This window comes from Phocoena phocoena, chromosome 4 (genome assembly GCF_963924675.1).
Source record: "Phocoena phocoena chromosome 4, mPhoPho1.1, whole genome shotgun sequence".
In the NCBI taxonomy this organism is placed as follows: domain Eukaryota; kingdom Metazoa; phylum Chordata; class Mammalia; order Artiodactyla; family Phocoenidae; genus Phocoena; species Phocoena phocoena.
The window spans coordinates 56,354,485-56,372,013 of record NC_089222.1 but is presented as its reverse complement, the minus strand read 5'-3'; the positions used below and the strand labels follow the sequence as shown (position 1 = coordinate 56,372,013).

Sequence of the window (17,529 nt, the reverse complement as noted above, 5' to 3'; positions counted from 1 at the left end):
AGGCAATATCTAACCTTCATTTTACATTATTTAATAAAATCAAATGGTTTTTACAACATTGTTTACATTTTGTTTAAAATATTTTATTGAGAAAATACTTAATTAACTTTGTTTTATTTTTAGGGTTATATCCTGTGTTGTGACCTCATGGTTTAAGTGGGAATAAAGATGAGTATAAGCAGTGATGAGGTCAACTTCTTGGTATATAGATACTTGCAAGAGTCAGGTGAGTACTTTCATAAAGTAAATAGGCCTCAAATTATTTTAATATTCTCAAAATAACTTTTTATGCATTTGAAATTTGTACCAGTCCAAACTGTTGAACTTTGTATGTTTCCTTAATGTCTGGACTGCCATTTTAAAGCTATGTGTTACTGCATGGTTTAACTCTCTGACTCTTTCAAATATGTTGGAATCATCTCAGGCAAATATTTGTAACAAGCGGTTTGGCTTTCACTGTTCAAAGACCATTTTTATAATCTGTAATGAAGTAAGATTATTGCACACGGTTGGTAGGAACATACAAATTCTCAGATACCATCAATTTGATAATGTATATTCAGAATCCTCAGCTTAATGTTACTGGTCCTGATTGCAGTTAGCATTTCAAAAGGTAAATTAGCCACATTTTTTCGTAATGCTTTCATAAATGTCATCCCAATTGATTAAATGTGTCTTTGACCTGAATTTTACTAATGTATTTCATTGGGGGGTGATTAGTAAATATAAATCATTGAAAGTCATTTGTAATCAGTATTAAGTCAGTGATCTCCCAGTTTTCCAGATAGATGAAAAGGTGTTGTCATAAAACAGAAGGAAAACTACAAGGGAAGATGTGGGATGGATTAGGGGAAAAAAATGTAAAAGTAGAAGAGGGAAAAACTTGGGTTGGATGGGACATAGGATGGTGGCAAAGATGGACTGCAGTGTTAAGTTAGGTTGTTAACATGAGATTGAATCATTTGGTGGTTGAAAAAATGCTGGAGAGGTTGAATTTTAGAAATTATAAAGTTATTGAGATGTTTAGTAAGGTACGGTTTGGTATAAAAAGATAATTTTGGTAGTCACTTTTGAGAGGGGATGGAAGGAATAGAGTAGAATGTTGAGCCTTCAATTTTGGTTTGAAACTCTAGTTATTTTTCTTATAGGGCTTAGTTAGTTGTTCTTTCTTAGGCAGCGAATGTAAACAAGGCCTTAGATCTTAGATTCTGCTTGTTGTGATGTTCCCAGCTGCACTCCAGTTCTGAGCTTTTCTCTTGGGCATGGGATTTTCTATTCCCAAGCACCATCACTTCTCCTCTCTGGCTTGGAACAGCTGAGAAAATTATGTCCAGCAATGGCAGGGAGGGAAAAAGGGAGAAGAAAGTAAAGTAACCAAGAATGCAGAATAACTTGTTATGAAGCTTTGAAATTAATAGATCTTGTCTTGTTTTGTTTTATTTTCAATTGGTATACTGGTATTGAAGGCATATCCAAGGAGGACATCTATAGAATATTTTGCATAAGATATAATGATTAATAAAGTGGAAAAGGTAGTGATTTAATGACTGTTACATATGTAACATGTATGCTCACGTTTGGATATTGTTATATAGTACTTTGGACCATTTGGAAAGAATCTGTTGGGTCAAAACGCACTCTGGTTTTTCTGCCTTTGAATCTGACCACCAGTTAAGCTAGAGCTTTGAGGCCTTAGACACTAAAGCAAAAAATAGTGTGAAACATTAGTGCACGGGAAGTATATTGTAATGGCTTGTTGATGTGTTGCAAAGGCAGCTATTTAGGTTCAAGCATATGAAACTACTGTTTCTGGAGATGAGAAGCAGTTGTAATGCTCAGCAGCATCCTGTGGTTCAGCCTACGCTGAGGTGAAGGAGGGGAAGGTGAAGTTAGAGAGATGAATGAGCGCTCAAATCTTACTTCCAAACAGAAACCCACAGATTGATGTTTTATGTCGCTGTAAGAAAATACAGCAAGTGAAAGGGACAGTAAAATAATACTCTGGATGAATTTCTGAAAGAGTGTCCAGTGATTAAATATTATGAAAAGTCTTAAAGTTGCTTACGTTCTCAGAGGAAATGCTTCTAAATTTCATGTTTTAAGGTATTTTATATTGCAGTAAACATAAAGCAAGAATAATATTTTTTCACAAAAAACTTCGTATGGTAGACTGATATTTATCGTATTAAGTCTGTGTAATTGTTAACTGTGTTCCTAGTTGTGCTTTGTGTACTCTTTAGAAAACTTTATACTTTACAGTCGTACTGGTGATGAAGTATGATGTTAAGCCACATCTCTAAAAATGTGAACACCAGTCCCTTTATAAAATTGGTAACTTCCTGTTTACATTGTGTTTTATAGGGGAAAATCAGGCTACACTGATGACATTTTTTTTTTAAATACAGAAGTGACTTTATTATGGGTTTACATTGTAAAATAAAATTGTCTTCCAGAAAATTAAAATATAAAACAACTCGATAATAGTACATGGTTGCTAATTATTTACAAACTCACTTAAAAAACTCAAAATCGAAGATTGTGCCATTTTTCCCTAAATCTAATTCTAGATCTTGAAATCTTTGATTATGTTGAAACTGTTTTCTCCTGCATGAACTATTAATACAAAGTTTTCTCATTCAAGTGTAATTTGTTCAGGAAAGGTCACAACATAAATTTGCTTTATAAGCTTGAATGTATAGTACACACATTGGAAAAGCACATGTTTGTTACTCTCAACACTCAGAACTCTGTGTTAGGCAGTGGTTTCCATCAGATTTGCTCTGGCAGTTGTCTCTTAAAAGTCTTTAATTTTTTTGTTTTCTCCACACAAAGGGAGAAATGACACCCCTCTACCCCCTCATATCTCTGCTTCAGAAAGACTCTGAAACTGCAACAACCAAAATGATAAACTACTGAGGAAAAAAGCCCACTCAAATTGATAGGTCCCAAATTCCTTAACTCAGCTATTGCAGACTAATTTTAGGTGTGAATAGCTCATAAGTGGTATTCTTTCATGCCAAATAATGTCCGATTTATGATTTTTTAAAACATAATTGCTGTAAACGTGGGCAGTACGCAGCCTTCGTATAGGTTCTGATGGGAATAATTGAGTAAATTTCCCACTTTGCCTTATTAAATTACACATTATCTTATACTGCGTAATGTGGTGAATCTGGTGCTCATTTGAAAAGGAAGGAGGTACTTAAAGAGGTACTTTTTAGACGAGCTTGTGTTTTGAAGACTGCTGGGGAACAGAATGAGAAGTCAGCATAGTGGTACTTCCAGTTTCCTTTTCTGGCCCCGCCACAGAAAGGATGGACGCAGTAAGAAGGTCAGAGATAGAGGGTGTGTTCCAGGGAGAGGGAGGGGGACCTGGTAACACTGATGACATTTTGACTTTGATCTGCTGGTGGGTTGACATGCTCCAGGTGGTTCTTAGGCACTAATAAGTTTGAAAGCCACTGGTCTGTGTTAGTTGTAGGACAGTTAGAACTTGACAAGAAAGTGTTGCATGTCCACAATATCTTGAAAGAAAAATTATATTTAGTAAGTATTTGAGCTAAAGTAGAAAGCCTGAAATGTACATACTGAGGGTTGGAGTGTGAGAATATCTCCTAAAGAGGGAGCTGCCCCTAAAGTGGTGTATTTTTATTTGTAGGCAAGGTTTAGCAAGAATGATGAGGCATGTTTATGACATAAAGGATACCGTGAGACATTCATTTGAAATTAATTCCAGAGATAAGAGATAGGAAAGAGTTTAAGAAACATCCGTCAACTCAGGACAGGTTTCAGATAGAGCTCGGAATCTAACCCATCTTAACACTTGCCACTTATGATTCTGATCTCTAATTATACATTAAAACGGCCACTTTTGTAGTGGATTGTAGTTTTTGGAATCACCTAGTCCAGTAATTCCTTCTCTGGGTTGTTTTGGGGATTCAGTATTTATCACCGTTAACTTACGAGAATTTCATACTCTTACTGAGAATTAGTTGTTAAATAGCTAAGAAAAAATGATGTAAATTACTTTCAGGCCATAGTTATTTCGCTTGAAAGATGTAAAACAATGCAGAAGAAAGAATCTTAATATTGCTACCTTCCCTCTAAAAGAGTACTGAATCGGATTAGGAGATAGGAAGAAAAGAAGTATTTACAGCAAAGAAAGTATCTGTGCCAAGACATTCAAAGGGCTGGTTTGTAAAGACCTGCCACAAAGGAAAATAAAATTTCCTTCCTGCTTGTCTCATTATCTGAAAAGTTCTCAGAAAGTCTAAAAACACCTTATGAAAGTCTTGTTCTTTTTTGATAAATGTGTGATTTAGAAATAATGTTTTCAGTAAGAGCTTCTCATATTCTCTGCAGTGTTTAATGTTGACTGGACTGTGGTATCCATCTCCAGAGGAAATAAAATCACTTAAATTGTTTTAATCTTAAATACTTTATACTGTGTGCTAAATCTTCTATTATGAATATTATCAGCACTAGAAAATATTACCTGTTAAAAGTACCCCCCCGCCCCCGGAAACATAACTTCTCAGAGCTCCCCATTTTCTCATTCATAAAATTTGTTACTTGTTGGAAAGGGACTATAGCGTGATAGCCTCAAATGTTTTATAAACGTCTGTTTGAAATAAACCATCCTTCCCTATTCATTAAAATTAATTAAGAGGAAAGTTTATTTATTGTGGGATGGTTTTACTGTGTTGGAACTTTTGTCTTTCTTATTTTTATCTCTAGAAAGTTCACCCTAAACATATTACTCTGGTCATCATCATTTTGCACTATTATGAACTAGACTTTTCATATTTAACACATTTCCTGGGGAATAAAATTTGTTACTCTTTTTTTCTTTTGAGATGACTTGGAAATTGAGTGTATTAGACATGTAGTACTGTAAGTAATGATGGCTTTGATTTGGTATGCTCCCTTTAATTAGCATTCACCCAAGGCCATTAATAATTTGATTGCCCTAACAACTCCTATCTAGCAACCATATGCAGAATAAGTACTAAGTGGTACATACTATAGTTAGTTGTATATAACAGAACCTGATGCAGTGTTAATTTTAGAAGAGCTAAGCTGGTTTGCATCTGCTAAGTTTTCCTTCCCCCCATCTGCTCCCCCTTTGTATCACTTGACTCTCCTGTAGTTATTCACAGGTTTTGTGTTTTTTTCCTAAAGAAATTGTTCCTGGCAATTACTTGTGAACTTTGTGGCACCCGTCTTTCTTGTTGCTTTGTTTAAGATGAAATTTTATTTTGCTTAAATTATGTATTTGGTTTAGGGGAGAATTCTGGATTCTAGATTTAACTGTCATCTGTTACATGTTTAGGAACTCAGTAACATATTTATGGTGAACTTGAATGTTGAATGCTATGAAACGGTTGCATCTTATGATTGAAAACTAACTGGAAAATGCAAAAACAACATGTGCTTGTTACTGAGTAATTTTCTAGATTGTGATTCTGAGTACTGTTATTTTTAAAAATCCTCATGTTTTTAGAACTAAGATTCATCTTGCCACGTAGTCTCCATTTATAAGAAGGTGATGATGTATGTAGGCTTAAAGCATTTGCTTCATGAAAGATCGTCTCGTCTCTACTGCACCCCACTTCTCTCCACTGTTTCCTAATCGTTTCAAAGGGATATTGTGTCTCCTAGGAAATAGGCCATGTACCACACCACTTCTTCTGACATGATGCTTACTTAAAATGTTATATTTGCTTTTAAGATCACACATCAAACACACACTTAATTTGGAAATCTAAACATGATCATAGTGGGCACAAAATAATCTGAATGTTTATATATAACATTAAGGTTCTGACTTACAACACCAAAGAGCCCATTCATTTGTCTTTTTCATTTAGTGACTTTGTATTAACCCGGACAACGGGCAGTAAAATATCAGCAGTAAAATGACAGTGTGGTTTCTCTTGACTCAGAACTGGGCTAGATAAACATTCCTTCCTACATATGCCCTGCTGGTGCCATTTATAAACAAATTTTTACAGCAGGCGGGATGGAGTTAGGTTAAACTGGCTATCAGTAATGTGCCTCTAGCCGTGAAGAATGGGAGTGAGGGGAGCTCAGCATCTGGTATATCCACCGTGAGTCTTTCTTTCAGTTTTTATGAGTAGATGGTCAGTTACAAGAGTGTAAGTAGGTATATAGTTTTGCTTTATAATAAAATAAAATATGCAGTAACATTGATTTGACACACGGAGTTGTTTTACACATGACTCCTTAGCAACAAACAGCAAGCAGTTGTCATAAATGCTGGTAATTACTATACTTTTATACTTCCAAATCAGTTTTTCTCCTCTTTTTTGTAAGCTGACTATTTTTTTGCTGATAAAGGAAATTCCTATTACACATTCCTACTGACATACTTGTTAAAAGACAAAGCTCCTTTAATAGTTGCCAAACAGAGAACTTGTTCAATCTTAATAGTAATCTTTTTGTTTTTTTTAGGAATAGCCAGCGTAGCAAGGGTATAAGGAAACATATAAATTGCTGATGGCATTATAAATTTGTACAATTTTTTGGAAAAGCAATTTGGCAATCATGAACTTCCTTTAAAATGTTGATGTCCCCTTCTACTTTTGAGGGACTCCATCCTAAGGAGAAAAACATATATATATATATATATATATATATATATATATATATATATATAGCAAAAGCCTATACACATAGATATTTGAGGTAAGAGTCTTTTTAAATAGTGAATGTTGGGAAAGTCCAAGTGACCAGCCATAGGATGAATAATTTACTAGCTAAGTACATTTATTGGCTGAATATTATGATAATAAAATTATTTCAGAAAATATAATTCATATCAGATGTTCATAGTTATATATATACTTTAAGGGCACAAAACTGTATAGCCAGTGTATTGTGCTGGAAAGACGGAAATAAAACTTTTTTTTTTTTTTTTTTGCGGTACGCGGGCCTCTCACTAACGCGGCCTCTCCCATTGTGGAGCACAGGCTCCGGACGCGCAGGCTTAGCGGCCATGGGTCACGGGCCCAGCCGCTCCGCGGCATGTGGGATCTTCCCGGACCGCAGCACGAACCCACATCCCCTGAATCGGTAGGCGGACTCCCAACCACTGCGCCACCAGGGAAGCCTGGAAATAAAAACTTTTAACAGTTGTATTTGAGTTTTGGTATTGTAATTTTTTTTTCTTCTTCTTCCCTTTTTTTTAAGTGCTAGGTCTAACTCTTCAACATACAAGGTCCCCTATAGCATTTTTTCCTCTACTTCTTTTTATCTTTTCTAAAACCTTTAAGCATTTAAGTAGGGAACTTTTTATAGTAAACAAAGCTCTGGGTCTGTAGGACAGAATTGGAAACAGATTTGGGGGCAAGGGAGTGTTATGGTGATGGAAGCAGGGATATAACTTTCTGGGCTTTTCTGACCAGAAGCTTAAAAAGGACCTTGGATAAATCAGATTTTGCTTCCAGACCAGGGCGCTGTGCTGTGATAGTAGTTAAGCTTTGCATTTCCCCGCCCCCCCCAGACACCCCCTTGTTCAGACACCCTACACCATAACCGTGTTCAAGGCCCCATTTCATGGTCCTGTATTCTCAATTTGCAAAGGAGACAGACTCTAGAGGACTTGACTTCCCTTTGAGAATATAATCCCTGTCATGCCAAGGGAAAGCATTCCTGAAACAAGCAGTATGTAGAAAATGGTTGTCTTGTGACCTCATTTCTTACATGGGAACAGTGCATGGTCTCAAGGGTAACTCCACATAGACCCCCTACCACTGATGGTCTTTATCACTGAATGTCACTGAATTACTGTATACTGAACTGTGTGGTTTTCAGCCTTACTCCTCTCTGGAATTCCTTTTCTACCTTCCAAATCTTAGTCACGCTAGTGAATGTGTAGAATATTTGATTACAAAATCTTTATACAGAGTATTATTTATATCATTTGCTTCTACCCCTGGAAACAAGGGATGCTGTATTAGGCAAGCAGGCTAGACGTCAGCATTTCACAGATTTAAGTTGATCCTTTTTGCCTTTTACCATGTAGATCAAAAGTTGTCCCTGAAAAAGTATTGCCTGCATATATATTTACAGATAAGTGCAAATAAATATATTTTGGCATAACCCTGGTTCAGGTTTTAGTTTCTCAAGGGAGATGTAAGTCGTATGTTTTTCCTAGATGCATAGATTTCCTGATGTGCTAAGACAAATTACAGTAGAATTGCATTCTGACTTAACAAATGTTTTTTGAGCACTGGTATAATTAGGTGACATCTAGTTTCCCAGAACTGAAAGATTACTAGACATAAACCCCATCCTCAGGCAGCCCAGTCTGTTAGTCATATACATACACACAACCCGTAGATGCTATACATATACAAGTTATAGGATTAGCCTAGAAGAGAATGATCAGCCCTGGAGCAGCAGAAGGAAGGACTTCACCTCTATTCACATAGGTGAAAAGAGCACAGGAACGCATAAGGCCCAAAGGCATGAGATAGCACAATATATTCTAGGTGTTACCTTGTAGTTGGCAGTCACTTGAATTTAATGTGCGTTGGGAAGAGTGGGAGGGTGGAATTGGGGAGATGAGCCTGGAGAGATGGGTAGGGTCAAGATTACAAAAGTAACTGTGTGCCACACTTAGGAGTTTGGCCTTGATTATGAAGGCCAAAAGGATCATTGAAAGTACTCAGGAAAGGAGTGGTATGATCAGTTTTTTTGGTTTGTTTTTAAACATACTTTGTTTTTTAAAATTTATTCATTTATTTTTGGCTGTGTTGGGTCTTCGTTGCTGCACCTGGGCTTTCTCTAGTTGCGGCGAGCAGGGGCTACTCTTCTTTGCGGTGCGTGGGCTTCTCATTGCGGTGGCTTCTCTTGTTGCAGAGCACGGGCTCTAGGCACACGGGCTTCAGTAGTTGTGGCTCACAGGCTCTAGAGCGCAGGCTCAGGAGTTGTGGCGCATGGACTTAGTTGCTCCGCGGCATGTGGGATCTTCCTGGACCAGGGATCGAACCCGTGTCTCCTTCATTGGCAGGTGGATTCTTAACCACTGCTCCACCAGGGAAGCCCAGCATGATCAGTTTTTGTTTTACAAGTAGTAGCCTGGCTATGGTGTAGCAAGCGTACTGGACTGGGGAACAGAGGAAAGGAACCTATGACAGCAGTAGTCCAGGCAGAGGATGATGGGGGACTAAATTCCACATTCTGGCACAAAAGGAAAGCTGATGACAGGGACCAGAGGGGAGGATTGATAGGATTTGGCAAAATGGTGGAATGCCAGGGGCTGAGGTGGAAGTTAGGATGACCTTCAGGTATAGCAAAGTAAGGTGAGAAATTTCTAAGGAAAAAGAAGTTTTAGGGAGGGGAAGAAGAAGAGAGTTTTTTTTTTTTTTTTTTTTTTTTTTTTTTGCGGTACGTGGGCCTCTCACTGCTGTGGCCTCTCCTGCTGCGGAGCACAGGCTCAGCGGCCATGGCTCAAGGGCCCAGCCGCTCCGCGGCACGTGGGATCCTCCCAGACCGGGGTACGAACCCATGTCCCCTGCATTGGCAGGCGGACTCTCAACCACTGCGCCACCAGGGAAGCCCAGAAGAGTAGTTTTGAACATATTGATTTTAAGCTGTCGTGTAATGCTGTAACTAGAAATAAAAAGTTATAGCTGAGTTCAGCATGTATTTACAGCAGAGCATTTAAGTATGGACCTTCTTTAGGGTAAACATTAGCAATAAGTGCCAAAACTGTGCTAATGGCCGCTTTAGGGTTGTTTTCTTGCTATTTGAGAACACTCTAAGCACATACGTAATAACTTGAGATGGCAGTGAGCACCTGACCTCACAAAAAAAATTGGGGTTATAGGCAACATTCCAGCCAAAAATTGACGTCGTTCTACCTGCAACTCTTAGGATATTCTTTGACATAAGTTTGGACTCTACCATCTAATTAAACAGGGTTAAGTGTAATTCATGATTATTTAAATTGTACTTAGGAGTTGGAGTACAGAAATCATAGACTCTGCTACAATTTAGAAGGCTTATGAAGATCAAAATAACTTGCTAATAAAGTGTCTTAATGTTTCATGCACTACTGATGCCACTTTCTAATACCCTGAGATGAAACAAGAACAATGATGCAGTCTTTTATTTTCTGGTAATAAACAGGAGCTCGCTCTGCCTTAACTTTATCCTTGACCATATTCTAACCGTTCAGTAGGACTGGGAGAACGCCGTGGTGACGGCCATGGTCCCTGAATGAATCCTTATTGTCTATGTAACTGTTTTCACACCTGCTAATTCAGATAATAAAATAATAAAAGTATATGTGTGTGCATGGTATAGGCCCTCTGTAAGTGATATCATCTATCTTGAAGTCTTTTTAAATCCCTAAGCCACTAGGCTGTTTAGCTTTATTTTTCTATTTATGATCTACTGCAGAATTTATTTGGGGAGGGATATGAAATTGAGAACAGGAGTCTCCAACCTCACTGCTCATGGATTTCACTGCTGTATCTCTCACCCTTTCTCCCCATCCTTCCCAGTCTTTTTTCTCAGCTTCCTATCCTGGTGATCTGGAGTCTGCTCACGCTCAAGTAGTTGTGGGTTTCCTGACAGGGACAATGCAAAATGGTGCATTTTTTATTTGTATGTTTCTTAGCCTTCCTTGTGAGCTCAGGTTAAGTTGCAGACTGTACATGCGTTTAATAATGATCTTGTCTGTGGGCGAAATCAAGAAGTCAAAATTCAAGTCTTAAAGGTAACATCTTTTTACTTCTCACTATGGGTATTTACAGGAATGGTTAGGTGTCCCAAAGAGGTAAGGAAGGAGCACCCCTAAGGAAAATCAACCTTGGTGTACTTTGGCTCTCTATTAACCAATTAAAGTTTCTCCTAGCCATATGCTATTTGTGAGCCCACAGTATTTTATTATAGACTGTTCGTAAGTGCCACAAGGAGCCTGAGAGTGGGAGCACAAAATGGAAAAAGACATGGACTAATTAAGCACTAAACAGCTAGGATAGACAGGCTAGATAACACATTATATGGATTAAATTAGTTTAACCAAGACCCAAATAAGCCCATGTTCGTTTACTTTATTTAGTATGAAGCTTTCTTAACATTCTGTACAGATGTAGAATTGAATTATTTAAAATACATTAATGACAGTTACTATTTAATGATAAGCTCTGCGGAGGATGATAATGTTGGTAAAGAAAATAACCACCCTTGGGCCTATCAGTTTACTAGAATTTTACTTTTGAATTAGGACTGACTTTAGTTAAAAAAAATCAAGGCCAGCGTAAAGAGATTTTTGTTATGTGAATGTTTTGGTTTAAGTATTTCCAATTAAAATTGAAGAATTGTTGGACAATCAAATTGGATTTTCACTTGCCAACTCTTCATTTTCTAAAGCTTTCATTTAGATGGGTTATTACTAAGTAGCAAAGAATTAGTAACTTTTTTTAATACTTAATCATACATACAATGAAATTTAAGCATACAAATTATTATTCTTTATTAAATTTCAGTTTTCATTCCTTATATTAGTTTGCTTTTAATTTCCTAGGTAGTTTTTAAAAATAACCTGCAAAATATTGAATTTATAAGGTGTGTGATGATTTATATGTAGAAATTTAAATATACTACAGAAATATTAAATGTCAGTATACCTTGGGCTAAATTATCTTGAGTGAAGCAGTTGAGTCACAAAGGCCTTTTTCCAGTTTTAAAGTTTGATACTATATTTGTTGAGGAAAATTATGTGCCACCATTATGTAATTAAGGTGAAAAGGAAAATACATAAAGGTTAACTTGTTTGGATTTTGATACTTATTTTGTTTAAAAACATATTTAACCTTAGCTAACAGTCTGGGATTTCAGATGGGTGGAATGTGATTTTGAAAGACTGTAGAGGTCTTTCATTTGTGTCACATAGCATGTTGCCACTTGGAGAATAAATTGTTATACCTTTTCTTTTGCTTTCAGGATTTTCTCATTCAGCGTTCACCTTTGGTATAGAAAGCCATATCAGTCAGTCTAACATAAATGGTGCCCTCGTCCCGCCTGCTGCATTGATTTCTATCATCCAGAAAGGTCTCCAGTATGTAGAGGCAGAAGTTAGTATTAATGAGGTAAGGAAGGCTTAGCTCAAATACTGATTCTTACTCCTAAATGTTTCCTTCAGTATCTGGTATCTTGCTTACTCATTCATTATCTGACTTCAGCTTCACCAGGTAAACAAGATTGAAGGGCATTATTCCTAATGTGGTGGTCAGGTCATACAGCCAAGGCATGTTGGCTCCCAACTGTAAGAGCCATTACTCTTTACATGGTTTTTATAAGTATACAGTAAGAAATAATTTTCTTTAAAATAAGAAAATTGTGCTGTGGCATACTGAGAGCATAATTGATTGAGAAGTTAGAAATTCTCAGGTTATTTGGTTATAACAGATTTTGGAAGGAAGTTTATAATTAAAGACAACTCTTGCTACTATTACCTAGGTCTGTATGGTATAGGCAGTTTAACTCATGTGTCAGCCAACTATGACCCATGAGCCAAATCCTGTCTTGCTCGTTTCTGTAAAGTTTGCCTGGGACGCAGCCATGCGCCTTCATTTTCATAGGATCTGGCTGCTTTTGTGCCACAGTGGCAGCATTGAGCGGTTGTGACAGAGACCTTATGGTCTGCAAAGCCCAGAATATTTACTGTCTAGTCTTATACAGAAGGAGTTTGCAAACCCTGGTGTAGCTGAAAATCTTCACATGTGGTCAGGATTTATGACAAGTGGAGCTTTTTTGCCTTACTTTCATTTCAGAGATGAACATATCCCGCTTTCCTTTTGCAGGTATTTTAAAAACTGAAGCATCCATGGTTTCTACGTCACTATTTATTACTATAATTATATAGTCTGTTAAATTGATTATTTTTTCGTTTCCTCATGTCTATAACTGAAAAATCCACTAATACTAAATTAAAAGTGTCCTCATTGTCTTTTAGCACTTTCTCTCCCAACAGTATCGTTTATTGCAGAGGATGATAAACAGTTTGTACCAGTGGCCAGAGATGAAGTCTCATTTTTTCTGAAAAATTTTTTTGTAGGTTTAATATAGTACTCCACAATGTAGCTGTATTGGTTTTAATATTTTTAAGTTACTTATAAGTTTAAATACTTTCTCCTGCTCCTCAAATACTCCATTACAATTGGCAGTTCAGAAAGATGTGCTGTGTTTTGTAACTCGGAGCACCCCATCACACTGCTGTAGATTATCAATAGTGCATGTTCACTGGCTTAAGTGAGCCAGGCTTCACGTGTGCATATTCCTATCTAATATGCACTGTTTCTATTTCTGACTTGCTCTGTATCTGTGTCTCTTCTTGTGCTTGCCGAAGAACTCATTTTGAACTTCCGAATATCAGTGAGAGGAGCTTTGGAAAATTATAGCAACTTGATAAAATTAAAGAGCATTAGCCTGTGAGTTATGGCGGTACTTCTCAAATGTTAGTATGCATAAGAATCCCCCAGACAGCTTGTTAAAACAGGGATTCCCGAGCCCTTCAGAGATTTTGATTCTGTAGGTTTGAATCTACATTTATAACAAGTTACCAGGCGATGGTGGGAGTGTTGGTCTTTTGATTGTGCTTTCAATAGCACCAGTTAACAGATTCCAGCTGCCATTGACTAGCTGTGGAACTGCAAGTCTTTAACCTTGTGGTGCTCATATTTCAACATTAGTAAAATGAGATGCTTGTATAACATAATATCTGATGTATATTTCTGTTTTAATATTTTAATCAAATCACAAGAAACTTTTGAGTTCAACAAAACTATTTTAAAAGTTTTCAGTTGTAAAGAAGTATTGAATATTTACTAAAACGTGGCACCAAATCTCTTATCATTGTATGAACTATTCCATATTGCTTTTGACTAACAGAACTTTGGAATATAATTAATAAGCCTTTTTTATCATACAGACCTACTTTTTTTATTCCTTTGAAAATTTCAGCTTTAGTCTGTGCAGCATCTAACAATATGAACTCTGTGAGGAGGATTTAAGCAGCTGTTTGCGGTGCATCTTGTAGGTTCCTTCTTCCCTCCTGATTCCTTTCCTTCTTACATGCATTCAGAAAATTATCTGAAAGTGTTTTTTCTTGGAATGAAGATTTCCATTTCTGCTGTTGACTTCTATGAATACAAATTACTCTAAATGTGTTACCTTTGATTTTCTCTTCTCACAATTTTTCAAATCCAGGATGGTACCTTGTTTGATGGTCGACCAATAGAGTCTCTGTCACTGATAGATGCCGTAATGCCTGATGTAGTACAAACAAGACAACAAGCTTACAGAGATAAACTTGCACAGCAACAAGCAGCAGCTGCTGCAGCTGCCGCAGCTGCAACAAACCAACAAGGATCTGCAAAAAATGGAGAAAACACGGCAAATGGGGAGGAGAATGGAGCACATACTATAGCAAGTGAGCCGAGAGAAGAATTTTTTTAAGTTCCTTCGCAGAAAAGATACTTGCTTTATGGGGGTGCCTCATTTTAGCTGAAATAACATTATCTATTTCATTTTTGCAACTTGTTCCCCTAACTTGTATCACACAATTCAGATTTTTAAATGCCTAAAGCTCCATAAAGCTAGATTTACTTTCATGGATTTTATTTTCTTTTTTACATATTTAGAAACCACTTTTCTATTGTTAAGTGAATTTCATATCTGCATTTCATTTCTAAATATAATCTGTAACACTAGTCATTAACAAAAACAATGAAGCTTTGACATGGAGATATAAAGGCAACCATGATGTTATATGAATGATACCAGCAGCCCCTACTGGCAGAAACTCAGAGCAGTGTTGGCATGGATTATACTTAATTCAAAACATTTTCTCATTTTAGCTGTGTTTGGGTCTAACCTCCTTTCACAGTAGTCTTCCTCTATTCCTGCTCCCTGCGAACCCCATCTGAACACAAACTTAGATGCACATCTCTTTTTGAAAAAAGCATGTTCGTACTTAACTAAAGATAGGAATTTATTTTTCAAGTGATAAATACTGTGTAGTCATTTTCACCATTACCTGACATAGTGGAAGAAAAAAAGTTACACTATATTATGAAGGAGGTATTTGCTAGTTAAGAATTCTTTTTTTTCTCCAGGATGTTGTAATATTACCTAACTGGAATTTTCCATTTATTTCTCATGATGCAGATAATCATACTGATATGATGGAAGTGGATGGGGATGTTGAAATCCCTCCTAATAAAGCAGTTGTGTTACGGGGCCATGAATCTGAAGTTTTCATCTGTGCCTGGAACCCCGTTAGTGATCTCTTGGCATCAGGGTACGTTTCTCAAAGTGAAACTAAAATGGATTCCTAAAAGTATCTGACTGAAATATTGCATATTTTATAAATACATTACGTACATTTTCAGGTTTTTTTGTTGCTTATTTGTGGTCATTTTGCCTCTGTAAACCTTTATTTCTTCATAAAGTAATCTTACAAGTTTTAATCTTAAAAGTTACTACCTCAGGAGTGTTTGCCACCACCACCCCCACCCCCCCAAAATGAACACTGGAAATGGAAATCCATCCCTGATAGTCTAGTTTTTATTTGCCTTATTAATATAGAATGTAAATTTGTTGCCTTGATTCTGGGATACTTGAGAATATCATGAGGATTTACAATATGTTGCATACTTTATAGGTCTGGAGACTCAACAGCAAGAATATGGAATCTTAGTGAAAATAGCACTAGTGGCTCCACACAGTTAGTACTTAGACATTGTATACGAGAAGGAGGGCAAGATGTCCCAAGCAACAAGGATGTGACATCTCTAGATTGGAATGTGAGTATCACTGTACTGTCCATGATGGATGTAGTTACTAATATACTTAACCTCTCTGAGCCTCGGACTAATCACAGGGTATGTCAGTTTGTTCAGATATTTTTGGATTTCACCAATAAGGACAACAGACTAGAAGTCCCCACCCCCAAATGTGTTAAAAACAAAGACTGGCCTTGAGCACTCAGACCAAGGTTCATCTTCCAGCTCCTCAGTTTATCTAGCTGTAGAACCTTTGTATAATTGGTGGTCGGTCACTCTGTACCGCATTTTCATCACATGTAAAGTAGAAGTGTAATGGTCCTATGTAAATGAAGTAATAGATGAAAACCGATAACAGGCACATATACTGAGTTCTTAACTACTAAGTCCTTTGTTGGGGGTATAAGAGAAATCTATATAATAAAAACATTCTTGTTTTCTCATTTTGCTGTGAACTGATGAAAACTTCATCGCCAGCTGCCTTTTAGGAACCATTCGTCTAGATTACAAGCTTTATCCTAGCTGTAGGAATCTTATAATTCTCTGATTCAACATCTTTGACTACTCTGACTTACCAGGAAGTTTGATTTCATTATTGATAAAGCTACACCCTTTCAGTTTCAAATACATGATTAACAGCTTTGTTTGTTTCCATTCCCATGATTACTTTGTGGAAATTAGCATTTTTAAAGTTTCTATACCTTTTCCTTTATTCCATGTTGCCTTTTTTCTTCCTTATAACTTTGTATCCATTTTTTAACAACCCCCCACTGCACCACCTAACCCCTCCCCCACCCCCTGCCGCCAATTCTAAGAAGCCTCTTAGACTGTATCAGTGTTACCAAGAATTTTAGGGGTCAGCTGTCCTTTCCTTAGCAAGTGGACACCCTTCTCTGGCCTCTGTTTAACAACTTTTTGTGGGGCTTTCCAAAGAATCTTCCAAATCTCATTCCAGGAAATGAGATCTATCTTTAAAAATGATTACACTAGCTAAAGTTCTCAGTTTCTATGAAGTCTTTCCAGATTTCATAGGTAAGGTTTTTTAGTGTTCTTAGTTCTAAATTTCCAGCAATGTATTTATCCTTCCCCTCCTATAAAGTTGAGAATTCTAAAAATGAAAAGAGGTTTAGCACATTTCAGTATTATTTGATTGTAGGGTCAGAACTAAGAATTATCTTCTTAATATGGGACCTTACTGTATCGTAGGTCAAAGGCGTTACGGCCTTCTTAAGCTGTTTGGCTCAGAGACCGTGTTAATTTAATGAAATTTATACTTTTACACTGAAAAGGATGGTTAACAAATGGTTTGTTGAGCTTGGTGGTTCTGAACTGCAAGTTAAAGTTTTTAAAAGTGTGAACTTTTCAAAGATTTATTATTCACTATGAACTTAAATCTTCTGCTAAAAGGGGAAAATGTTACTATTGATTAATGGCTCATTTCCATGATTAAAGCAAAAGCCTGTGAGATGTTGATCTTCAAAGTATTCTTTTCCTACCTTAGCGGTCTGTGATGTAAACCATTTGGGGACCATTAATTTAAAGGAAACTTTCCATTGTGCAGAGTCTGGAAATAAGCTTTTGCTGTTGGCTTCGACGTTGCTCCCTCTTCCTGAGATAGAACTAGAGGGGATTTCCAAATCCTAGCAAAACTGAGTCTACAACCCCTAGAACCAGCATTTGTTTGTCACTTAACTTGTACAGCTAGATG

General features: G+C 36.9%; 1 protein-coding gene across 1 annotated transcript in view; it reads left to right on the top strand.

Annotated features, from left to right (window-relative positions):
- The window catches only part of TBL1XR1 (TBL1X/Y related 1), an 87,145-nt gene that overhangs the window by 48,507 nt on the left and 21,109 nt on the right, over positions 1-17,529 (top strand). Inside the window, exons 2-6 of the mRNA XM_065876114.1 lie at positions 124-226; positions 11,980-12,125; positions 14,245-14,467; positions 15,205-15,337; positions 15,701-15,842. Coding sequence (XP_065732186.1) covers positions 169-226; positions 11,980-12,125; positions 14,245-14,467; positions 15,205-15,337; positions 15,701-15,842 — 702 coding nt within the window. The 5' untranslated portion in view covers positions 124-168. The remainder of the gene's footprint in view (positions 1-123; positions 227-11,979; positions 12,126-14,244; positions 14,468-15,204; positions 15,338-15,700; positions 15,843-17,529) is intronic.